Raw genomic sequence first — 26,529 nt, forward strand, 5'->3', positions numbered from 1 at the left:
ATCTGATCTGAGGTAAGGAATCTATTTTACCAGTCTTGGGGTAATCAGAGCATTTTTCACAGATATATCAACGTGGGGCCTATATGTGTATGTGTGTGCGTGTGTGTGTGTGCTGATCAGGAAATAAGATAATCGATTTTTCAGCCCGCTTCTCTAGCGTGCATAAGTACACATATACTATCGATAATCTAGCGTTTATTTGAAAACGATTCATAAATAGGCGTTTTTTGTGTATTCCAGTAAAGGGCAATTCCTGCAGAATCTCTTTTTTTCTGGAAATTTCCAAAAACGAGCGTTTTTCAAAATGCTATAAAACGGAAATGTACAGATGAAAAAACAATCCGTTTCGACAATGTTGACTGCAAGCAAGTCATTGATAAGCGACGGGCGTATTAGACACATAATTTAAGATATAGTTTATGCGTTCGCAAATGTGCTCGCCCTCATTGAATAGAGCGCTGGCACTCAAGCGCTAAATCGTGCGCCCCCTGCTGGCACTCAAAGTGTTAACATAGTGCAAACCAGCATTTTCATTTATCTTCTCACAGGGTATCAAAGGTTAAAAAAAAATTACAAATAAAAAAAAACAGAAAGAAATGATTGGGTCCAACAACCTTGAAATCCTAAAAACGATGTTTCTACTGCAGTAATCGCACAACCTTGAAATCCTAAAAACAATGTTTCTACTGCAGTAATTGCACAATTCAAAATAAGGGCACACGGACGAGAGTTGTTAATCTATCGTTAATTTATTTAAAAACAAAACATAAATTGCATGATGTCAACTGTGCTTGAACATTGGTTTTGTTCTACAGAAGCAGGAAGTCTTTGTGACTCTTCCTTATGGTAAGTCAAGTGCTCTGGTTCTATTATACTTCAGTAATTGCCTTTACAGAGATCCTTTTTTATTTCTTTTAATGGCCACGCTATGTGGGCCTTGTTAACATGCACAACATACCAAAAGGGACACACACACACTCATACACACACACACACACACACACACAACAGAACAGTGCATTAAAAGGCATCCTATTTGAAGGACACAAGTAAGGTATTTTGTTTGAATGCTACCAAGTCCTTTGCATCTTTTTTCTTTCTTCGGGTTATGATTAAACAAGTAATGATGTGTTTCAACCATCTTAGTTAGAGGTCAGACAAACGTTATTACATTTGTGTGCAACTCTACCGCGCATTCTACAAGATCACATTGACAATTTGGGGGGGGAACTGTTGATACATTCAAGAGGTAACAAAGTTAATGTCATCTTCTACACTAACAACTATCATTCTCTTTAAAACAAAAGTATTCACACACTACACTAAATATACATTTCTCAGATTGAGTAGTTTACATTTAAAGGGGAATGCCACCCATTTTAAGAATTCATGCATGTTCCTGTGCCTAAGGACAGTATTTGTGAGCACTACCACTCTCTCCTAAAGCTCGGAGAACCATCCAATCGGTGATATCACTGGGACATTTAATGGCCTCACAAAGTCAAGAGTCCCATTCATCATCTATGGAGTAGCCCCAGAATTGAAATCCAAGTTATATCACTGGCGGGTTCTCTCTCTGAATTCTCTCTGGTGTGTGTTCACAAAATACTGACTGAACTGTCCTGGGCTACAGGAAGAACATATACGAGTTCTTAAAATGGGTGGCATTCCCCTTTTAAGTGTTAACGAGATTAAAGGCGACCAGCGGATACATACAGTACAGTAGATGTAGAGGAGTCCCACAGGGATGCGCTTCAGTACCTTTCATTTTCTGGATCGACTATTGCTTTATGATTCTGTGTGCTGGCAAAGAGCGTCAACAATGCCATATAGAATACCAAATGAGAATAGACTTGATAGGAAGTTGGTTGTACTGTAGGAAATGATTGTATTCTCTTGATGTTGTTCCCATTCAAAATTCACATACGTATCCGTTCTTCAACCAAACCATGGGAGTCGCTCTGTGATAAGCAACATGAATAACTGGCAACAAAAATCATATCTTCTCCCGTTAATGTCATGCATTGTGCTCCCCCCAAATCAAGATGCAGATATAACATACAGTAGTAACAACTGAAATCTACTAAACTTAGATACAGGTTGTAATCTTTCACCTAGAGGGGCTTCATATAAATATCCCCCTTTTACTGGAACACTGCATGATACTATGAAGGTTTAGAATAAAGCTGTGAAAGCATTGAAATTAATAAATTAAATATACCCCCCCCCCCAAAAATGCAATATACAGTACATTGCAAAAGCGTGCAATATAGCCTTGCAGCCAAGTGCTAAAACTGAACATTAACTTAAATACGTACAATCAGAATTTTCTTGATTTGTATCAAAAGTTATCCCAACAGAGGAAGATGGTAGACTTTAAACATTTAATTACTTCCTCGTCACTGATTTAAGGTTTGCGTTTGTTACCGACTCCTTCCACGATGGCAACTCCCCATACATCCGCTGGCTTTCCTTCCAATACCAAAACACAGTTCTTCTTCGCTCTCGATCTGGTGGGTGCACTGGCTAGCCCATGAGCAACACATACATCTAAAAGACCAACACAAGGCTGGAATCTAAAATAAATTTATTTAGAAAGTGTATTAATGGCTCGCTTTGGAACGACAAAGTAGTTATCCTTGATGTGAACAAAATAATGTTTATGACTAGGGCAGCAGAAGTAGGTGATACATGCAAGAGGTATTCCAACCTCTTAGATATTGTAGATATTGAATACTATTATAGTTGAAAACCATTATAAAAAAAATAAATAAAGAAAAGTAGTACTGATACAGCAGGTGATGCAGCCAAATACACAGCTACTGTACAGCGAGCGTTTCAAGGAAGAATCGCGAGGATAGGTAGATGGACCTGACGGGTAAGGACGATGATTTGCAAAACCTTCACAGCTCTTCAACGTAGTTTGTATATATACAACACAAAGTAAACAATACAAAATGAGTGAGACATCACCCCTCTCTTTTAGCCAAGAGGCTTCAAAGTATTTTTCTCTCGCAAAATAAGAACAGACTTCTTGTTATCAAATAAAAACAACACTCGTGGATATGTACCATTCACTGCTAGCATACAACCCATATTCCCCCATTCACTGCTAACATACAACCCCTATTCCTCCATTCACTGCTAGCATACAACCTATATTCCTGTCTATTAACAATGCATAGCTGCAAAACTTTCTTTCAGTGGTGTGTATGGAGGCAACTCTACTGTATGTCTCAACAATTGTGCTACAAATGTTATACAGCGTCTTGTACAGAACATATACAGAGAAAAACAAACGCAACTAACCCTAAATTCACCCATTCCTTCAAAAGAGACATGACTTAACAAAACAACAAAAGACTTGCTGCGCTCAATCTGCTCTGACGATCAGCATTTCATGGCGCCATCCTCTCTGCTGTGTTAACATTCATGTGCATGAGATAGTTAGAAATACACAGATCAAATTCACCCATGTTTCAAATCCCCCGACAAGAATAAAACAAATATACCTTTCATTACACACTTAGTTACTGGTGACTGTGCTAGAACTACTCTTATGAGTATTATCTAGGAAGAATAAGCAAAGTATATGTTTTTTTCCCATCATTGAAACGGTGGTGTTACTCAGTGCTGCTACTGTACGTCTATGTTAAAAACGAATACGTGTACAGTATAACTGACTTTCTCCTACATATCTGTAACCAAGACTAAATGTTGGGAGATTAATATAATGTACATAATTATTTGCAAATGAAAATGGTCAATTTCGAAACCTCGCAGGGTTGCTTTATATGTCAAGATTATTATTATTATTATTATTATTATTATTATTGTTATTATTATTTATGTGAAACGATTCCTATCAATGGTATCGATACATGAATCTATTTTTTAAATAACACTAGACTGTGACCTGTGAGACATGCCCTTGTACTTGTTTTCAAAATGGGTTTGTTCTTTAAAAATGTAAATTCTAGCTTGCTAAGGAGCCCTGAAGAAAGCAATTTTACACACACACAAAGAAATAAGTCAACATAATGCCCTCGTTAATTATTTCGTTACGCCTACCATTTTGGAGATGTAGCATTTTGCGTTTCGCTTCTGTACACAAAAAAGGCAGCTTGTTGTTTTGCGTTGCTGTAAAATATGACATTCATTTAGTAGACTGCTGGATAAAATAATCCCTGTGGTGAATGATTGGTCCGTAAGTAAACACCGTTTAGATGAAACCTGGCAAAAGAAGGACATGGAGATAAGAGAATGATGACTAGAGGTATTGTTATGTTTTCTGTTATGCTGCGTTATTTTTTTTTGTGTCCTCTTGGAATAATGGTTAATACGTTTCGCTAGCTGCACAGTTCTAAGACAGGAGGATAGGAGTCCTGGACTGGAACAAAACAGGAAGACTGATTTCAAGTCTCTTCCGGCTAACGGCTAACGGTCAGCGGCTTTTGCGTGAAGGCACTTCCTGGTGAAGCTTTCCACAGAGTAGCACCTGGGATTGGTTAGAAGTAGCCAGTAAAAGCCCTTGAGTGGGAAGAGCCTGGGGTCTTGGAGAGGTTGGTTGGTGTGGTCGGGCTCACAGCAGGGTGAACCCTAGGATGTATTGCAGGAGCTTGTTCCGGTTGGCCTGAGGTAGGAAGGTGCTGCTCAGCTCCAACTGCGACACACGGTTCTCCCGTCTCTCCTTCAGGACCTGCGCACAGTTCGATGACAAGTCAGAGTAGAGGACTAAAAAAAAAACACATGATGGTGTCTAGATCCCATTGCCCATAAAGACCATTGTCGCAAGAGATGTAACTCAACATTTTCACCTTAGAAACCTATCCGTTACCTTAACATTCATCTTAACTGTACTGGTCACATTCAAGGTTACTCTGGGTGATGGCATCTAGACACTAGGGCTGAATAATTAATACAAATCGAATCGAAATCGCAATGTGACCTAGTAGTGCAATATCCAAATCGCAGGAGGCAATATTTATTAAGATGTGAAATGTGTGTCAAAATACCATTCTAAATTAGGTATTGTGGAGCTGCAGAGATGTCCTGGCCTACAAATCATATTCTAGAGTTAAGAAAACATCTTGCAGATCCCTGCAAAATAATAAAGTGTTCAATGAAAATTAGAATAAAAAATCGATTAGCGCAGACGAAGAATCATATAAGTCCGTTTCAGGTTTTCAGAAGAACATTGGTCATCATTCTCGAACGTGTTCGTAAGTGCCTTTGTAAATATCTTGGTAAAAATGTTTGTACCAACAGATTTATGGAAATCCTCCTCCGGATTCCTGAATGCGTGAAACGGTCTCCGTAACTCGTCAAAATCTTCGCAACTGGGTTCCCATGAATGAAAAACGTCACTCATTCTTAAACTGAAACTAAGGCGAATGAAGCTTGTGCAAAACAGAAGAGGTTCGGCATTACACTGCACCATGCTGATCCATTCAACAGGTAGCACAGAAGTGATTTGCGACTGATCTCAAAATGAGATTAGATTCAAATGTATCGTTATTATACAGCACAAGTACAATACACCATCCAACCAGAGTGGATAAATAAATGCTCCATAAATAAATAAATGCGTGGAGAAACGGCTTGGTGAGGCAGCCTCAGCGCGCAAGCACACACACACACGTACTGTATACGTGCGAAATTAATCGTTCCAGCAAAGTAGGCTTCTATTATTCTAATGACTTGTTTTATTAGGTATTATAGTAGTAAGTCCTACTATAGAACATGACATATAGCATGACATCTCATTTAGTAATGTCAATACTGAACGACTGCAACTGAAGGAATTCCTTGGTAATGTTTTATTATGTCTGTTTGAAAATGAGGACCATTGTTTTCAGACTTTATTATTAAAAGATATCACATTCACAGTCCAAGTGATTTAAATGTACTTAAAAATTGCAAATACATGGGCTGTACAATCTTTTTTTAAAGCAGACATATAGTTCTTCAGTGCAAGGGTTGAATTATCATTCCCTCTCAAAATAGTAACTATTGAATATATAGACCGCTAGGGGATATTTTGCACAATGCATTACTGAACGAAACAGCTCAATAAATGCCTTAGAGTTTATTGATTTATTTAGTGGACTGGGGGTTCTTGCTAGTTTGCCAGGCTAATAAATAAATCTAGTCTTGAACCTACACACTTTTGATCAATTGACTTATTACAATTGCTTGTTGGGTATATAGAGATGATCGTGGTAAATACACAGGTCACAACATGTTTACAGGAACGTTTTGGAGTTGTATTTGGAGTGTATTTCGTGACTGTAGGGGACTGTAGGGAACTTCAGGGTAAAGGACTGCCCCACTTCCAGTGATGAAGCTAAGCTACGCTTAGCTACGTTCCCTAAGCCTACTGCATGCACAGAGAAGAAAAGTGTATGTATCTTTTTGTCTAACTCCAGGGAAGATGGAAAATAAGCTAATTTCCCAAAATGTTGGCGTTTTCCTTTAAGTATCAAAGCTCATACAAGATAGCAGCTTACTTGGTAGCATTAAAAGAAGCATCCCAATATCAAAATTGTAAAGAGTATGATGACAAGACAAACCTCTAAATCTAAAACAATGTAGCCTCTGGCAATAATTACGATTAGTCATACGAAGTTTACTGTGCAACATAGAAACTCACAGAAACAGTTGCCAATATTAACATGGTGACTATCATCGTGGATCGTGGTTTTCTACGTTGCATAGTAAAAGTCGTATGGCTAATTTTAAATGAGACAATTTTTCCAGAACCAAAGGAAGCGTCTGAGCTCTATAGTGAATCCATTCTTACCCCCAGCTCTTTAAACGTCTTCACTGTGTTCTTCACCAGGTAATGTGTCGCACTTTCACCTGGAAAAATAAATAAAATAATAGAAGGATTTATCATAATTATACCCATCTTATCATGAGGTTTGAGGTTAACGATACACTGCAGTAGTTTGGTGGTAGTTTAACTAAATTCAACAATATGAATTAATAAAACTGCAGGGCTCTACTAGATTTTGACTTCAATACCGATACCGATTCTAAAACGATACCACGGCAAAAACCTAAAATATCAGTAATGGAATATATTATTAGAAGACAGAACAGGGAAAATTCTTTATACAATTCTTTAATTAATTATAATTAATATTTTGACGCTGTTGAAACATAATACAATTATTCTGTTACAGCTGCTGAGCTATAGGCTATACTATAGCTAATGTCCATTTGTTGTGTGTAATCTCTCCACTCCACACTATGTTAGTGTTTGTGCCAGCACAGGAGATAAGATTATATAAAAAAAGATTATATATATATTAGGGGTGGGAATCATCAGTTTCATCACGATACGATACGATATCGATTCTTTGGACAACGATACGATATTTGCCGATATCACAAAGTCTGCCACGATACGATACGATACGATTCAATTCAGGTGCCTGCGATCGATATGAGGCGATATTATGTGCCCATTTAACACAATCAGTCACATTTAGATCAACTAAAAAAAGGCTACGGAAATATCAATTGATGTATTTATTTTTGAGCTCTTCCAGACATTTAAATGAAAAACAATCTATTGTTTTTAATACAAATAGACCTCCTGTTCACTTTTGTTTTTATATATTGAGCTTTAACACACACACAGACACACACAGACACACACACACACACACAGTCCCCCACAGCCCCCACCCCTCCTCCTTCCAAGTCCCCTCTTCACTCTCCTGTTCTCTCTCACGGTTAGCTGCTTAGCTTTTAAGCAGACAACGCGACGTTCATTTAGATATTTAACGCGACGTTTGCATAAAGGAATGGCGACGATGCAACGCCTGTTATATGCATTTGACCCGTTGCGGGGAAAAAACTGCACAGACTTATATCTGCTCGCAAAATAGACGCTCTGTAGTGCTTTACAGCAGACGCAAACACTGCTGTAATGTGTACACGGAGTTTCACAATACTGGGCGCCGGCGGATATGACTCGCGGGGATTTTCAAAATAAGAGTATCGCAATATGAATCGATCTTTTTACGTTGCGTCGATCCTATTTGATTATTGATAATAGATCGATATATCGATCTGGATCGATGTATTGTCCCACCCCTAATATATATATACTAGGGCTGTAAAGGTACGCGTATCCGTACCAAACCGTTCAGTACGGCTGTGTACCGAACGAATACAACGGTATGTTAACCACTAACAACTGCCCACCGGGGGCTGTTTTTTTCCACAATATAATATAATTTTTTTTATTTTTTATTTAACAAATCAATTTTTAATTTCAATATAGAATATCCGTTGACAGCCCTACAAGTACAATTAGTTACTGCACACTACATCATCCCTGAGTGGAACATGGAAAGCCAAACTTTCCCCCACTGTACCGAAAACCCGTACCGAACCGTGACTTCAAAACCGAGGTACGTACCGAACCGTGGTTTTTGTGTACCGTTACACCCCTAATATATACACACATGTAAATCAATATCTTCCTTTTGAATGAAATAGGTTCAGGAATCAGGATTGTTAGCCTAATGAGTGAGTGAGTGAGTGAGTGAGTGAGTGAGTGACTCAGCCCCCCCACCCCCCTTCCCTCACTATTGGATCTCCGCAAAAACTAAACTGATTTCTCAGCTGTACCTGTCAGCGTTTCCAGGGTTTTACCGCTACTTGGGCATACAGGAATGGCGAGGATGCAAAGCATGTTAGAGTTCAAGTTCAAGTTCAAGTTCTTTAATAGTTGTCATACAGAAGTACAGAATACTTTCATACAAAATGCTTCTTACTGTTACGCTCCAGAGACTGTGCTAGACAAGATAGTATCAAATAACATAATAACATAATATAGCATGAATTTAGAAGAAGAAAATGAGGTCACAGTGTTCGGTATAGACATATGTACAATGTTCTGAGTTACCATATAATATACAATACACAATACTATGCAGTGTACTAATGTACAGTACTATCTAGTGCAAAGCAGAAATGGGATGAGGTACAATTTTAGGTACAATTTACAGTAAGGTGTACGAGTTGTAGTGCAATCCTTCATCCATAAATATAAAGTGTGGGGAGTGGGTGCTACAGTGTGTTTGTTTAAAGTGGGTGTGTGCTATAAGTGTGTGGAGTGGGTGCTACAGTGTGTTTGTTTAAAGTGAGTGTGTGCGTGTGGATGTGTGTGCTATGTGCGTTTGGTGGTTGTTGTTGTGTAGTGTTCATTCATTGTTCGTTTAGCAGCCTGATGGCCTGGGGATAGAAGCTTCTTCTGAGTCTTTCTGTGCTCGCCTTGAGACTCCTGTATCGCTTGCCTGACCGCAGCAGTTCAAAGAGGCAGTTGTTCGGGTGACTGGAGTCTTTAATGATTCTCTTAGCCTTGCCCTTGCAACGCTTGTAGTAAATGTTCTGGAGGGTGGGGAGCCCCCCTCCAATTGTGCGTTCGGCTGAACGTGTCACTCTTTGTAGTCTGCTTTGGTCTTGTGCAGTGCTATTCCCAAACCAGGAGGTGATGTTGCCGGTCAAGATGCTCTCTATTGTACATGAGTAGAAGTTCTTAAGGATCTTCTGGCTGACTTGGAACTTCCTTAGGCGCCTGAGGAAGTAGAGGCGTTGTCGTGCCTTCTTCACAACACTGTTAATGCAGGGTATCTGCAGGTTTAGCCCAGTCAGATTTAATGCTTTTTAAGACTTTTTAATGCCACTCAGAATTAAATTTAATACCAATTTCACAATAACAAAATGACAAATCATGCAACGACACCAATTAGTTTAAGTTTAGGGACACATTGGTCCAAAGATGTTTATTAAAACATAACTTGGAAACTTAAAAATCTTGAACTTAAAGGAGTAACTGGATTGGATGAATTTCAACAAAGGGGTGACCAAACATAAATAGCAAATATAGCTATACAAAATATACCAGGGGCCAAGCAGCAAGTGCAACAGCCACTGTCAGAACACATAACTATTACCACCCTCCCCAGGGTATCAAAAAAGTCAACCAACAAACAAGATTCTTGTGCCGGATCTCCTCTCTGGTAAACAAGAATACCCTGAAGACTCTAACAGGAGCACTCATTCAAGGGTACTACGACTATGCTTGCACATCATGGTACCAAAGCACCTCAAAGGCCTTAAAAACAAGATTACAAACATCACAAAACAAACTGGTCAGACTACTGCTTAACCTCACTCCTAAAACCCACTTTACCCCTGCCCACATTCAAAACCGCTCTTAAAGAGTAAAATGTCCAACCCCCCCCCCCCCCCCCCCCTCCTAATGTACAGTCTCCTCCCCATCATATGTATATATTTTCTGTTAGGATCTCTGGGTAACAGTACTGTATATTTGCATATCGTATATGTCACAATTGTAACACTACAGTACTATATACCTGTATGTCATGTATGTCCCTATGCCATAAATGTCATGATGTCATGTATGTTGAGTATGTCATAAATGTCATGTCACTATGAATTGAAAATGGGGGACCCTGATGTAAACAAGACACACGTCTTTCTCTGGTCTGCATCCCCTTAACAATTGTGTGTATTGAGCCGTACTGTATTGTACCCATTCTGCAATCTGTTAAATAAAGTTTTCATTCATTCATCCAGTTGTTTTGTTTTTGTGGTTTGGTTGAATGAATGAATTCTTTGTTTAACAGATTGCAGAATGGGTACAATACAGTACGGCTCAATACACACAATTGTTAAGGGGATGCAGACCAGAGAAAGACGTTTGTCTTGTTTACACCAGGGTCCCCCATTTTCAATTCATAGTGACATTTATGACATACTCAACATACATGACATTTATGGCATAGGGACATACAGGTATATAGTACTGTACTGTTACATTTGTGACATATACGATATGCAAATATACAGTACTGTTACCCATAGATCCTAACATACATGGGAGGATACTGTACGTCATTAGGAGGGGGTGGGTGGGAGGAAAAAATACATAGTGGGTGAAGCTCTCATCGAACATAAACACAAACGTGTCCTTGTTTACATCCGTGAATAGATTATTTTCAAGTTAAGACCTCAGCTTCAAGCTTTGGCGTGGAGCCAAATGTTATCCGGACTTCTGTTGGTGCAAATGTTATAGTCCTACCTGATGGCGCAGCTGGTGTGGAGGAAATAGTAGTTTGCAGAGGTAACATGCTTAGCGCTCAGCATGTGCGACGCGACTGCTATTTTTTTTTGTTGCAGCGGGGCTCGTAATGGTCTTTGACTGGGACCAACCATCGCGCAAACAGTGGATTGTCGAGCCAGTTCTCGTTAAATTGGCACTTTCCCATATTAACGAGTGCAAATGCTAAACTAAACTAAACTAAACGTAATGTTAGCGTTATCGCTTCGCCTTGCTAACGTTAGCTAGACTCCGTTGCTGAAATGGTTCCCCGGCCCAACACAACTCCTTGTTGGTTCCGCCCCATTCCGGTCTGCGTGATTCTACAACACGGTCAATGAAAAGTCAAACTTTATTTCCCGTTAACCGTTTTCCCCCAGATTTCATAATAAAACATAAGATGACATTGCATTTTATCTTTCCTTTCTATGGCATTTTTAAGACCTCTGAAAATGGATTTAAGACATTTTAAGACAAACTAAGGCCTTAATTATTGATAAACAAATTTAAGACCTTTTAAGACTTTTTAAGGATCCGCGGACACCCTGTAATGTGTGTGGTCCATGTCAAGTCCTCGGATATGTAGGCTCCGAGGTACTTAAAGCTGTTGACTCTCTCAACCGGTGCCCCGTCGATGCTGAGGGGGCTGTAGTCCTTGACCCCCGACCTCCTGAAGTCCACAATCATCTCCTTTGTTTTGCTGACGTTCAGGGAGAGGCTGTTTTCCTGGCACCATCCCGCCAGGACCTTGACCTCTTCCAGGTAGGCCCTCTCGTCGTTGGCAGAGATCAGGCCCACCACCACTGTGTCGTCAGCAAATTTGACGATTGTATTGCTACTCCGCTGAGCCACACAGTCGTGTGTGTACAGGGAGTAGAGGAGGGGACTCAGAACACAGCCCTGGGGGGCCCCTATGTTGAGGGTGATGGATGAGGAGGTGCAGTTGCCTGCTCTCACCACCTGGGGTCTGCCAGTCAGGAAGTCCAAGACCCACTGGCAGAGGTCATAGCCCAAGCCCAGGTCCCTGAGCTTGGCTATGAGTATGGAGGGGACTATGGTATTGAATGCCGAGCTGTAGTCGATGAATAGCATTCTCACATAGTTCCCCTGCCTCTTGTCCAGGTGTGATGCTGCTGTGTGCAGCACATGGGATATGGCGTCCTCCGTGGACCTGTTGGGGCGGTATGCAAATTGCAGGGGGTCCATGTTGATGGGGAGGGAGGAGCAGATGTAGCCCTTTACTAGCTTCTCAAAGCACTTCATGGCTATGGAGGTGAGAGCTACAGGGCGGTAGTCGTTGAGGCAAGCAGGCTTGGATTTTTTGGGTACAGGGATAATAGTGGACTTCTTCAGGCAGGTGGGGATGACAGCCTGTTCTAAGGACAGGTTAAATATGTCAGTGAATACTGGGGCCAGTTGGTCGGCACAGACTTTTAGGACGCGGCCGGGGATGCCGTCTGGACCTGCTGCCTTCCTGATATTCACTTTTTTAAAGGTCCGCCTCACCTCATGCTCTGTTACCCTGAACACTGTGCCTCCATCAGCAGCCGACCCCCCCCCCCCCCATTGCCGAGGCTTGTGAGCTGGTGTTGTTATTACCAGCATCAAACCTCGCATAGAAGGTATTGAGGTCATTTGCTAAGGAGATGTCACTGTTCAGTTTGAGGGAGGCGCCTTTGTAGTCTGTCATCGTTTTGAGCCCCTGCCACATAGCTCTAGAGTCAGCTTGTTCAAACTGGAGTTCAATTTTATCCCTGTAGCGTCGTTTGGCCTCTGACACTGTCCTCCTTACGTTGTATCGCGCCACCTTGTGGTCATTCATGTTGCCTGCCTCTAGGCCGTCGTTGTATGCTTTGGTGCGCTCTCTCAGAGCTTCACGGACGGATTTGTCTACCCAGGGTTTTTGATTTGGGTAAACTTTCATTGGACCCGTTGCTCCCAGAGTTTTCACTGCACATAGAAACAGCGCAACTTGTGAGAGTTGTCACAGGAGGAGTTGTCACAGGGCTGTCGAACGCAGGGCTGAAGAGCTAGATGTCATAGCCTCTAAAATTGAAGGTCCGCACTGCTCTGTGTCTATTATGAAATTACAATTGCCGCCCACTAGGTAAAGCTTGCTCTCTCTCAAACACACACACTGCTCCGGTCACGCATCCACTCAACTCATAGAAAATATGCATCAGGCTATTACTCGCACACTGTGCTCCTAAATCATTTTTTAGGGGCAAATGCGAGTGAAATGGTCACACTGTACTGTAGAGCCCTGAAATGCAGTTTGGTTCGGTTCCGGGCAGTTGTGAAAAAGATTTATAGTAAGCCCTGTGAATCCCTTTTTAAAAGTGGTGTTTTTGAAAATTTTCGTTTTTTTTAGATAAGTTAACACTTTGGGTGCCATGGGTTCAATTCATTATATACCATAGGTTGCCGGCTCTATTTGTCTATGGAGAAGTACCCCTTCTTTGCATGGCTATAACTTTTTAAATTCTATTGCTACATTGCCATTATTAGGGCCCATTCAAAGTCCTATATGTATTGTTCATTGTGTAGCAACGTTAAACTTTTTCATTCACATATTCATAGTAAAGTATGGTCTAATGTATAAGTATGTTTTCATCTCTTTCTGCAGCTTTCTCCAGAACGTGATATATAGCCCCAAATGCATTATATTGATGATGAAATACAGTTTGATGGCAATCGGGGCGATATAAAAAATGTCAATTGGACGTACTTCTAGAATGATCTACGTATGATCTGATGATGACCGGATGGGCGGGGGATCGTTTATAATTCCGTGGGCAGCGTTATATCATTCATCTAGTGTGGGTGATATGTTCATCATAACAGTTTATATGGAATACGATAAAAAATAACGCTGAATCTTACCGTATCCTCCTCGCGCCGTTGGGCGATGAGCGTGGAACAGTCATTTACCTATTATGGTATGTAGAAATATCGGGTCCATTTCCAGCTTGTATAATAGTATATATGTCCAAATCATGTTGTTTATCGAGTTATTGGCAATCGATCGCTATGTATTGTGTCGAGATCGAGTCCCGTGAGCCAAACAGAGTGCCCGGAAGTAATATGGTCGACCAGCACAACCTCCATAGCACTTCCTGTTTGGCGATTGCGCCGATCGGCCACCAGATGGCGCTCCTGAACCGCCAGAGAGCTCAGTGGGTCCTCCTGTTGGATCTCAGGCCAGCGGAGGGGAAATATGAATCCGATCGCAGATTTTTGAAATATTGATATAAGGACGCTGTACAGCGTCCTCCGGCAACTTGAGCATGGCCGGGAATGGCGCTCTAAAGCGTTTTCCGGCAGTCAAAGTGTTAAGATGTAATTTAACATATTTCACTAAAGTAGAAGTTTGGTACACAACAGTTTTAGTATTTGACTGTAAAGTAGGAAACTACAGTTTTAGAGTAGTTAAGAAGGTAGTAGTTTGATTAAATGCAGTTTTATAGTTAAGAACATCTTTCATTGTGAAGTAATTAGTAGTTTGGTAAACTACAGTACCGTAGGCGGCCACCCCCTTCTCCGTGCGGGTCAGCAGGTATCTGAAGAGCTGCTGGGTGTATTCGGACTCTGCCGTAGGCTGGCTGAGGCTGTGGACATAGATGGCGGCACCACTGTAGGCCTCCAGCACAGGGCTGAGCAGCCGCTGCAGGAAGACAAAGAACTCCTGGTGCTCCGAGGACAGGCTCACCTGACCCGACAAAGAGAGATAAATGACTTACACAGCAGTGTTTCTGAAGCAAGTGATGACAGTGTGTATATTCTATATGACAGATGGGGGGGAAAACAGGTGAGGATGAGAGATGGGGTGGCTGAGTCATACCTTTAGGTAACGGTCTCTCTGCTCTTCCCCAAAGTCACTGTCCTCATCCTCCTCATCACTCCTCCAGGAGAGAGGCTCTGGAAACTTCTTGGGCCAAGGCTCTTCTGTGGGGCTGGGGCTCAGTTCTTCCTGGTCCTCCTGATAAACATTACTTCTGACTTGAGTGATTTAAATGTAACACAACTTATATACTTTCTGAATACACAGTATACTTTGAGAAAATATAAGTACTCTATTTTTCCCTCTTTGGATACTGAAGGCAGGGTTTGCATGGAACTGACCTCTGCGACATAGAGAACTCCATACCGGATGAGCCGGCTCACAGCATCATGGAACACCTGATAGATGGTCTGACAGGGCTGTGGAAGACAAACCATTTCCTGTTAGTTCCCTTGTGGAGAGAGAGTTGGTTTGATTTGGCTCTGAAAGGTATACAGTCAGTGAACATTAGGGGCGTAATGATACACATATTTTCAGATTTGAAAAGACTTTGCATTTTGAGTTACATTTAAAATGTTTAAATCCAAGTTTTAGACTTTACATTTCTTTAAAATGTATTCATATTACAGAGCTCTAATTATATATTATATGCATGTATACACATACACATCTTGGTATAGCTCAGAAGAATGCTGTGCATGTGTGTATAGTGTACCCTTCCCTCTCCCCTCCCACTCTACGCTGATAGGATGCAGGCAGATTCCTGGTTTTGACAACAAAAAGGGGAAGAATTTGACTTCCGGAAGAGTTCAAGTTTCAAGTTTCTTTAATAGTTGTCATACAGAAGTACAGAATACTTTTATACAAAATGCTTCTTACTGTTACACTCCAGAGACTGTGCTAGACAAGATAAGTATCAATAACATAGTATAGCATGTAAATTAGAAGTAGAAAATGAGGTCACAGTGTTCAGTATAGACATATGTACAATGTTCGATGCAGAATAGACGTAACTGAGTTACCATATAATATACAATACTATGCAGTGTACTAATATACAATACTATATAGTGCAAAGCAGAAATGGGATGAGGTACAATTTAGGTACAATTTACAGTAAGGTGTACGAGTTGTAGTGCAATCCTTTATCAATAAATATAAAGTGTGGGGAGTGGGTGCTACAGTGTGTTTGTTTAAAGTGAGTGTGTGCTATAAAGTGTGGGGAGTGGGTGCTACAGTGTGTTTGTTTAAAGTGAGTATGTGCGTGTGGATGTATGTGCTATGTGCGTTTGATGGTTGTTGTGTAGTGTTCATTGTTTGTTGAGCAGCCTGATGGCCTGGGGATAGAAGCTTCTTCTGAGTCTTTCTGTGCTCGCCTTGAGACTCCGGTATCGCTTGCCTGACCGCAGCAGTTCAAAGAGGCAGTTGTTCGGGTGACTGGAGTCCTTAATGATTCTCTTAGCCTTGCCCCTGCACCGCTTGTTGTAAATGTTCTGGAGGGTGGGGAGCCCCCCTCCAATTGTGCGTTCGGCTGAACGCGTCACTCTTTGTAGTCTGCTTCGGTCTTGTGCAGTGCTATTCCCAAACCAGGAGGTGATGTTGCCAGTCAGGATGATCTCTATTGTACATGAGTAGAAGTTATTAAGGATCTTCTGACTGACTTGGAACTTCCTTAGGCGCCTGAGGAAGTAGAGGCGTTGTCGTGCCTTCTTCACAACACTGTCAATGTGTGTGGTCCATGTCAAGTCCTCGGATATGTAGGCTCCGAGGTACTTAAAGCTGTTCACTCTCTCAACCGGTGCCCCGTCGATGCTGAGGGGGCTGTAGTCCTTGACCCCCGACCTTCTGAAGTCCACAATCATCTCCTTTGCTTTGCTGACGTTCAGGGAGAGGCTGTTTTCCTGGCACCATCCCGCCAGGACCTTGACCTCATCCAGGTAGGCCCTCTCGTCGTTTGCAGAGATCAGGCCCACCACCACTGTGTCGTCAGCAAATTTGATGATTGTGTTGCTACTCCGCTGAGCCACACAGTCGTGTGTGTACAGGGAGTAGAGGAGGGGACTCAGAACACAGCCCTGGGGGGCCCCTATGTTGAGGGTGATGGATGAGGAGGTACAGTTGCCTGCTCTCACCACCTGGGGTCTGCCCGTCAGGAAGTCCAAGACCCACTGGCAGAGGTCATAGTTCAGGCCCGAGAACCCGAGAGAAGGAGAATTATCCACACAGTTTTAATACACTGTACTGAACATGCCTTTTTGTTCTAGGAATTCTCCATCCTGTATCGAGATCATTACACCCATAAGCAGTAGGGATGGGTACCGAATCCAGTACTTTTAAGGGTACCGACCGAATCACGTCGGTACTACAGAGTAGGGGCTGGGCGATATAACGATAATTATCGCGATATATTTTAATAATCGACATGTCCAAATGACAATACTGACCAAATTGAGATTTATTTTTCTCGTCCATTTATTTTGTTTGCTTTCTAATTTAAAATACAGTTTGAAACCGTCTGTAGGCTATGTGTGCTAGCAGAGCTAGTCTCCAGTCATGAGTCACGGTGCACATGTGCGGTGGTTTGTCCACCAAAAAAGCGCCAAAAGATAGAAAAGAAACTAGCAGAGCCAGAACTGTTCAACTACCCTGGAGCCACAGCCAGCAGAGAAGCCGGTTTACTTTCGCTTTCAAACCAGCTGCAGCCTGAGAACTGGAGTGTGAGGGGATGTAACACTAAAGATGGCGGCAACGACAAAGAATTGCTGCAAAATGGCCGGCTACGTGGCGTAGTGGGCAAGGCGCTCGCCACGAAATCTGGAGACGCTGGGCTCGCCTGTTCGAGCCCAGCGCTCCACATTTGCTTTCAGTTTAGCTGGTCGTCCATACTAATACACATTGGCCGTATTAGGGGGTGGGAAACTGATGGGTGGGGATCGGGCGTTGTGGACAGCGACTCCTACAGGTCGGTTGGTGCGCCTGCGCAGTAGAATCAGGAAGTGTCGGGGGCAGCTTGAGCCTCCCACGCGTTACTCCTCGCCACTGAGAGATCGAGCTGCGCAGGTGAAAAGATGCGACTGCTGTTACCTCAAGTACCGGAGGGGACTTGTGCTATGTATGACTTAGTCCACATTGCAGCCGGCTTGTGGGAGGCAAGAAACAGCGTTCGTGACAGGGGAGGGTTGAATTGGATGATACGAAATTGGGATGGGAGAAAATATAGAAAATGGGAGAAAAAGTGGATAAAAAAAGAAAAGAAAAATTGCTGCAAAATAAACATACATATGATTTTTTTTTTTAAACTAGTGATATGATATTGTTATCGATATCGTTATCGCAATATAATTTTTGGCCATATCACCCAGCCCTACTACAGATTCACGTGAGATCCACCGGTGCGACATTTAGCTAATTTCATAAAAAAAATTATGTAAAACCGCGAAACGAAACCTATGAAGTGTGCCGCACGTTCACGTCAACATTCACAAGCACAATACAAGCTTACCTAGGATTTTACTTGAATCAACAACAACAAAGCAGTTGGGCCAATGGCAAGCCGAAAACGGTTGCAAGTGTGGTTACACTTTACAAAGCTAGATGCAGACAACACTCACTGCAATATTATATACTGTATATATTAACAAATTGTTCTAAATAAATAATACTGATAATAAATCATTTGAAGTTTGGACAACATTTTTTACAACTGAGGTAGGTAGATTACATTTTTAGAGACTAAAGTACCGAGGGTACCGGTATCGATTCACAGGTTAAAATGTGAACGGTACCCAACCCTACTAAGCAAGCAGAGGACTTACGGGAGCCACGGCCACCTCGTTGCTGAGGAAGTGGGAGAGTCCGGCCGACTTGCGGATCAGCCTCTCCTGGCTGAGGAGCAGGCAGTTGGAGCCGAGCTGCTGCTGGTCCTGGTTGGACTGCGCCTCCATCGCCTGCTCTCTCTGCAACGCCAGAGCACTGCAGGCTGGGGACCAATCAAACAGATGGGACATGATGTGATATAGTGCATGGCTGGGTCATCAAGCCTTTCGTTTGCCAAGGAACCCCTAAATAGAGACATATTAAGACCTCACTGGGGCGACAGTGGCTCAGGAAGTATAGCGGTCGGCTGGTGATCAGAAGGTCCCCTGTTCGATTCCGGCTCTTCCCGGCAGTGTGTCGAAGTGTCCTTGAGCAAGACACTTAACCCCTAACTGCTCCGGATGAGCAGGTTGGCACCTTGCATCGTTGCCTCGGCCATTGGTGTGTGAATGTGTGTGTGAATGGGTGAATGTAAGGCACAAGTTGTAAAGTTCTTTGGATAAAAACGCTATATAAATGCAGTCCATTTATGCACTGATGTGAGAAACCCGGAAGCTCTCGCTGGAAATGTACCTTTGTGCAGGAGCTTCTGGGGGCTCAAACATTTAACAGGGAGATACTGTACATATATATATATACACACATGTAGACACCTGAATATGTCTAACAATAATTCAATGTGTCTAACTCTAATTCCTTGTACTCTACTGTGTTCATGATAACGTTGTGTAACTCGCTGACCCGTCTTGATTCTCCATATCCTAATATTGACATTTAGTAGTGGGACATGGCGCTGGACTGTCGCCAGGGGGAGCTGGTGCGAAGTTGGGCTGGCAAAGGACAGGTGAGGAAGAGACTGGCATGAAGGAGGAGCTAGATACACGGGACGCTCTCTTCTTCCATTTTCCAGTGAAGCAAGCGGACGTGTGGACTAAGAGCTCCTGTTAATAAAGACACGTGAACTACGACTCCTGCCACGGGGTGGGATAGTAATGTCGTATGCGAAAGTTTAGCTTCCCAGTATAATGCTTAGGGTACGTTTGAACCAAGAAGAAGACGTTCGACTGCCGGACTGTGCTGTGGATATTCCACACGCTGCGTTTAGGAATGTATAGGCGAAAGACTAGGGGGTCGCACTGACCAAAGCTTAGCTTCAAGTATAGGCCTGTTAGCCCAGTTAGCTCACGCGTCGCTCCACCGTCTCCCAGCCCCGCAGCGGACACCGCAGCAGACGTCGCTGGACCGCACCCGCCTCCAGCATTCTCCTAGCCGACTGCCAGTTCAGCTATTCGCCTGCCTAACGTCAGCCCAGCCAGCCCCTTGCCATCACAGGTGACAACCACGGGACAGTTCGACGGCCACCTCACGTCACAGACATTCGTTGCGGGAGCAGGCCAGCACTCGGTTGGTACACTCACACCAGGTACTGTTAGCGCTCCAAGCGCTCTGGAACATTATCGGCGAACATTCTCCTTTTCGAGAGCATGCCCTCTAAGGGCGAAGAGAATAAATGCTTTGAGCTGGCACGTGCACCAGTGACTAGGGGAGCCGCAATGTTTGTTGTTTTAGGTAATGCCGGCTTAGATAGGCTTTTTGTTTCAACTCACTTTCAAGCCCACTTAATTTTCTGATTACACGTGTTGTGTGGTCGAGTTGTGTAAACAGCACTTATGTACCTTGATGATTGGTCCAATTCCATAGCTCACGGAGCTTGCCGCCTACCTCCCTCCGTACTGTTCAATGAAAAGAGTATTAACCCATACGGGGACTTGTTGATTAATGTGAATCGCGAAATCCAAGTGTCATGCATAGTGCGTTGTGGTAAACCTGCATGTCATATTTCCAGTAAAGGGAGAGGCGGACAATTGGAATCACTGTGTGCGTGTGGATTACTGAGCATTACTGTCTAACCCCTTTTCGGTGAATATTAACGGTGCATTATTGTTTAACCCCTTTTATCCACGGCCTATGTTTAATTGGGGCAGGTGTTCTGTACAGGTATCCACCAGTCAACAAGGAAAGGTACTGCTTTGGGGAGAAATTATATCATTTACCATTACTGCCACCGGGGGTGAGAGGGTGTGGGACGTATTAGGGGAAGTGTGGGTGTTTGGGGAATTACTACAGTCGCCCTGGAGGGCAAGAAGGACCAGCGTATAACCCCTAGGTAGGGCTGGGCGATATGGCCTCTAAAGGATATCGCAATATTTTTTGCTATATCACGATATATATCGCGATATTTGAACATTTACTCTAAAGCACTTAAAAATGCTTGATTTAACCCTTTGATGCATACAGTCATGCCAATACGTTGATTATAATAGTCACTGCAACATATGTTTGCATTAAACCATGAAGATGCTTTAAAAAATAATTAAATTAAAAGTTTCTAAAAATGTACTAAGACATTGTCTCTACTGACATACTAATACTTTTTATTTTTTTTATTTAAAATGTAATAATCTACTGTAAGACCATTTATATAAAAACTCTTGGGTGACTTTTGCACAGTACTGTTTTCTATCCACTTGAGCTAAAAACACTCACACTTTATATATACACACTACTGTGAGACAATAATAATCACACACAAAGGGATAATGGCTTATAGCAGACTTAATGATTGTATAATATTTCAGATAATGAAATTAAATGTTTATAATCAACTATCCCAGTTAGTATTTATATTGTAACGTGTGGCCACTTTAAATCATTGAGAGCGAGAGAGAGGTTCCTGCTTGCCGCAGGGCTGTATAACAGAATATATGGAGGGCTGGCACTGTCCTGTGGAGGGCAGCAATATGCCTAGACGTGTAGTCCGCCGGAAATATACAAGAAGAAGAAGAAGAAGAAGAAGAAGAGAAAGAGAGAGAAAGAAAGAGAGAGAGAAAGAGAGAAAGAGAAAGAGAGAGAGAGAGAGAGAGCGTTTGAGCGTTCTGATGCTCCGTAGCTAACCACACCAGGATTGCATTTTGTCAACACAGTTGGAAGCTGGAGGAAGCGATATAAAGAAACGAATTGCCAATAAATGTGAAGTTATCTTTGGACCTGTTGTCAAGCCTCATCAATATACCCCCCCCCCCCCCCCCCCCATTTCCTCACTAATGGAAATGGTATCGTGGAGTCACATTAGTTAGATAGTTTAGCGTTAGCTGATAAGCTAACAGCGGCTAACGTTAGCCAGTTGCTCAATTCAATTCAATTGAAGGTCTGAGCTGGTCTGTGTCTAATGAAATGACAATTGCTCATCATTGAAGGTCCGCATTGGTCTGTGTCTATAATGAAATGAGGAAAACGCTGCGCTAAAGCAAGTCGGTCCGTGTTGATAGTTTGTTTTTAGCCGCGTCGGCTAACTGACGGCTAATACTCGCTGTTCACGATATAGCAATTTACTACATCTCACGTAGAACAAGCCACGATACATCGAGTATACTCGATATATCGCCTAGCCCTACCCCTAGGTTAGTAAATCCTAGGCCCCATCCGCTCCCTCTGTTAAATCCCAATTCTAATACCCCTACACTACAGTCGGGGACTCAGCCGGACCCAGATCTGCTGTGCTCCCACTACCTGGTGACAGTTCATATCCACTCTCATAAAGTAGGGATAATCCACCCTTCTACATACATATACAGGGAGGTCTCCGTTTCAAGACCTCTAATGTTGCAATAATGAATAGGAATTCATTATGTCAGTATTTAAACATTACTCTGCTGTTAGAGAAAACTGGTGGGTGACATCGCAAACGACACCTAAATAATAATGCTTTTTGTAAATAGATCACGGAAATTAAAATATGAAAGGGCGATAATATGTGCTCTTTATTAATAACATCTTACCACGAAATCGGGCCGTCATGCCCATGCGCGCACGTTGCGGCACTTTGCGAGCGTCTACCGGCTCGGGCTGCATTTTTCGGCGAACATAATATACCATTCGAAACATCCATTTGCCACCGTTCGAACGGCCTCCTCACTTGACCAATTCCGTGCCTCGGTTCTGGAGTTACATGACGATATGTCAGGCGAGTGTCTTTTTTTTTCTTCTGTCAAATGACCACTTCGGACAGTATACGCTCGAGAACTGACCAATCACAGCGGATGGCGAAAATTATTGGTCAATGTTGTAGCCAACGAGAGTCCGCTTCCAAAGATACCCGACGTGGGGGGTGCAGATAAAGTAAGTAGGTGAAAGTTGATGAGCAAAAATGAGAAGTGAAACTTCAAAACACGGTGTTGGATGGCAGAAATGGATTTTGGCGTCCGTTTACTAAAACCTCTCTCAAAGACTCATTTCTGAACGGACTTTTACAAGATTTGGACCTGTACTACATAAGACAGCTCATACCTCTATGCTGGAATAATGGAATCTGGAATCTTGGAACCACTAAAGAAAAATGTTAGTACACAAGTTCAACTCAAGTTCAAACCTCTGTTACTCTATTTGATTAGCACTAAAAGTGATTATGCTTTTTTGCATTAGTAACTTCAGAATGTTATCTTTCAAAAAGAGACCAGGCTCATGCCTGCCTGTTAAGAGGTTAATGGTAGAGTGACAGTGATGGAATCATATGAAACTAGAGATCATTTGTTGATACAAATAACTTTATTCTAGCTTACTCAGAAAGGTATACAGTACCGTAAATCCTCTACTAGTGGAGGGTACTCGAATAAAGGACGGGCCTCTTATATAAGCCGGGGGTTCGATACATGCAGACAAATACAGGCCGGCTTCCAATACAAGGTCGCAAAAAAAAGTTTATTTTTTATTTTTCGTGCCTTGATATAGAATGAGATAAACTCTTGCCAATGCAAATTAAGTGCTGCCTTTCTCTACACTGACTACATTAACGTTTCCCTTGCGTTAGCATTAGCTAACGTTGTCATAGCCAGATCTGTGGTGTCGGCTGGATGACGTTGGCTTCGTTTGCAAACGTTGGTTAACGTTCGCTATCTATATGGCGTTGGCAGGCGGGGCTGGCGTTGTCCAGTTGACATTACAGATCATGATGGCTATGATAGCATTAGCTAAAGCTACTGCATGTTATCAACTCGATTCGACTGAGGAAGAGTCGAGAAGGTACCACACGCTAAATCGTCCCCGGACCCCGCAACCTATAGACAGTTCCTACTTCAGTGTGTGAATTACGTTAATCCACCAGTTTCACCCTGACAAAGCAAATACTCATGTGATCTCTATATGTTTTTGTCTAAATAAAATCAATCAATCAATCAATCACAATTACAATTGGCCAGTTTGTGAAATTAAGGCCTGCCTCTTATATAAGCCTCTCTCTAATAAAGGCCTGGTGCTTTTTGCAGCTGAGGTAAATACAAGACCCGTCCTATATTTGAGGATTTACGGTATATCCAATGCCTAGTACAATTGTAATGTTAGCAACAGCAAACCTAGCTGTCATCAACCAGCTAATATACAGTAGCTAACATTAGTGAACGATCAGTAATTTTGTCTCTCATTTGTTATTATTAAATTGTTGTATGTTTTATATTTTTATCATATCAGTATAATATCGGCAGCCCTGCTCTCTAAAGAGTAAACAGTGCCTAAGAAGACTGGATTGGATTGGTGGATATCATGAAACCAGACAGACGAGCAGAACAGTGGCTAGGACACAGAGCCGAGCTAGCAGCCCACGGTGGGCTCTACCTACCGATGATGGCGTCGGGGATGAAGACGTGGAAGAGGCCGTTGCTGTAGAAGTTGAGCTCAAACAGCGCAGGCACCGTGTGGTTGGGCGCGATGGTGAACTCGCTGTTGCGGTTGGCGCTGCTGGTCACGTTGACGCAGTTGCCCAGCAGGTGGAGGGCGTGCATGACCACGTCCTCGGAGTTGCCCGAAAAGCCCAGATCGAAGTCCCGCGAGAGGATCTCCTCCTTCATGTTGAAGAAATCCTCCACCAGCTTGGACAGCGCCACCCCCTGGAGCACAGCGGGACAGACACAGGCACTGGTTAATGAATAGAGTCTAATGATTCGATCCAACAACATTATTAGTAAGTTAAGTTATCTTTATTTATCAAGCACCTTTCACATATACCCGGAATTCGCCCTCTGCACATAACCCATCCCACCCAGTTAGGACTAGTTAGGAGCAGTGAGCAACCACAGGCCGGCACTCAGGGACCAACTCCAGTCGCAATATCAGTCTTTATGGTGTGGGAGGAAACCTACAGTAGCATGTATGTCTTTATGGTGTGGGAGGAAACCTAGCATGTATGTCTTTATGGTGTGAGAGGAAATCTAGCATGTATGTCTTTATGGTGTGGGAGGAAACCTAGCATGTATGTCTTTATGGTGTGAGAGGAAATCTAGCATGTATGTCTTTATGGTGTGGGAGGAAACCTAGCATGTATGTCTTTATGGTGTGAGAGGAAATCTAGCATGTACAGTATGTCTTTATGGTGTGGGAGGAAATCTAGCATGTACAGTATAGTATGTCTTTATGGTGTGGGAGGAAATCTAGCATGTATGTCTTTATGGTGCGAGAGGAAATCTAGCATGTACAGTATGTCTTTATGGTGTGGGAGGAAATCTAGCATGTATGTCTTTATGGTGCGAGAGGAAACCTAGCATGTATGTCTTTATGGTGCGAGAGGAAATCTAGCATGTACAGTATGTCTTTATGGTGTGAGAGGAAATCTAGCATGTACAGTATTTTGTATGTCTTTATGGTGTGGGAGGAAATCTAGCATGTACAGTATATGTCTTTATGGTGTGAGAGGAAATCTAGCATGTATGTCTTTATGGTGTGGGAGTACCCAGAATAAACCCATAATATGGGGAGAACATGCAAACTCCACACAGAAAGGCCCTTCAACCAGGGTTTGAACCCAGGATCTTCTCGTCGTGAGGCAACAGTGCTAACTGTAGTTTGACAGCCCTAGTACAAACACAATGTACATTTTGACCTGATGAAGGCCAGTCTGTCGCCAAACATGTCAGATTTTAACATTGTCCTATAATAACAATAGTGCCTTGGACCAGTATGATTTGATTCTGATCACCTGTATCGACCACTGCTCAATTAATTCAAAAATAGACAAACTTAAATTAATAAAACACACATTAACTGTAACTGAGGGGTACAATTCCCTGACTGTATTGAGAGTATGGTATTATTAAACCACTACTTAGTTATGTACTTTAATTACTGGCCATACAGTACATGAATATATCTGGTGAACACCCACACAAGAATACGGCAATGACGCATAAAGTTCTAGTTAGAGGGATTTATTATTATTAGAGCAAGCAACGGTAGGTTACAGATTGAGAATTATACTTGCGCTTGTAAGGCGAAGAACACTTAAAGTAGGTCAAGAGCGTAAGTCCATGAGAATAGTAAGATGGGTATAAACTGACGCCACCTGTAGCATAGCAATTACATAAGGCACACTAGTAGTCAGTAGGGCTGTCTTAAATGCTTCGAAGCTTCGAACGTTCGATTCGATGGCACAAGCTTCGAACATAAAGAAAAAAATCGGAGTATAAAAAAAAAAAAAAAAAAAAAATTTCATTTTTTTTTTTTTTTACTTCGATTTGTGTGTGTAGGTGTGTGTGTGTGTGTGTGTGTGTGTGTGTGTGTGTGTGTGTGTGTGTGTGTGTGTGTGTGTGTGAACTACCCATCCCAGTTAGGACAGCCGAATCGCGTCCAATCTTTCGCCGTCGACTAAAGACTCACTTCTTCAACCATTATCTGAAATGATATAAAAAAAAAAAAAAAAAAAAAATCTAACCGTGACTAACCTTACTGTCATGCACTTGTCCTA

The 26,529-nt window shown here is 42.4% G+C and overlaps 1 protein-coding gene across 1 annotated transcript in view; it reads right to left on the reverse strand.

The window, feature by feature from the left end:
• Window positions 1-737: 737 nt before the first annotated feature.
• Window positions 738-26,529, reverse strand: part of gpam (glycerol-3-phosphate acyltransferase, mitochondrial) — a 136,439-nt gene continuing 110,647 nt past the window's right edge. The window contains exons 15-21 of the mRNA XM_084323500.1: window positions 24,412-24,679; window positions 18,740-18,903; window positions 15,266-15,343; window positions 14,985-15,122; window positions 14,663-14,852; window positions 6,803-6,861; window positions 738-4,699 (exon numbers count right to left, since the gene is read on the reverse strand). Of these exons, the coding sequence (XP_084179626.1) occupies window positions 4,583-4,699; window positions 6,803-6,861; window positions 14,663-14,852; window positions 14,985-15,122; window positions 15,266-15,343; window positions 18,740-18,903; window positions 24,412-24,679 (1,014 nt within the window). The 3' untranslated portion in view covers window positions 738-4,582. The remainder of the gene's footprint in view (window positions 4,700-6,802; window positions 6,862-14,662; window positions 14,853-14,984; window positions 15,123-15,265; window positions 15,344-18,739; window positions 18,904-24,411; window positions 24,680-26,529) is intronic.

Source organism: Notolepis coatsorum (assembly GCF_963971535.1).
Source record: "Notolepis coatsorum genome assembly, chromosome: 10".
Taxonomy (NCBI): domain Eukaryota; kingdom Metazoa; phylum Chordata; class Actinopteri; order Aulopiformes; family Paralepididae; genus Notolepis; species Notolepis coatsorum.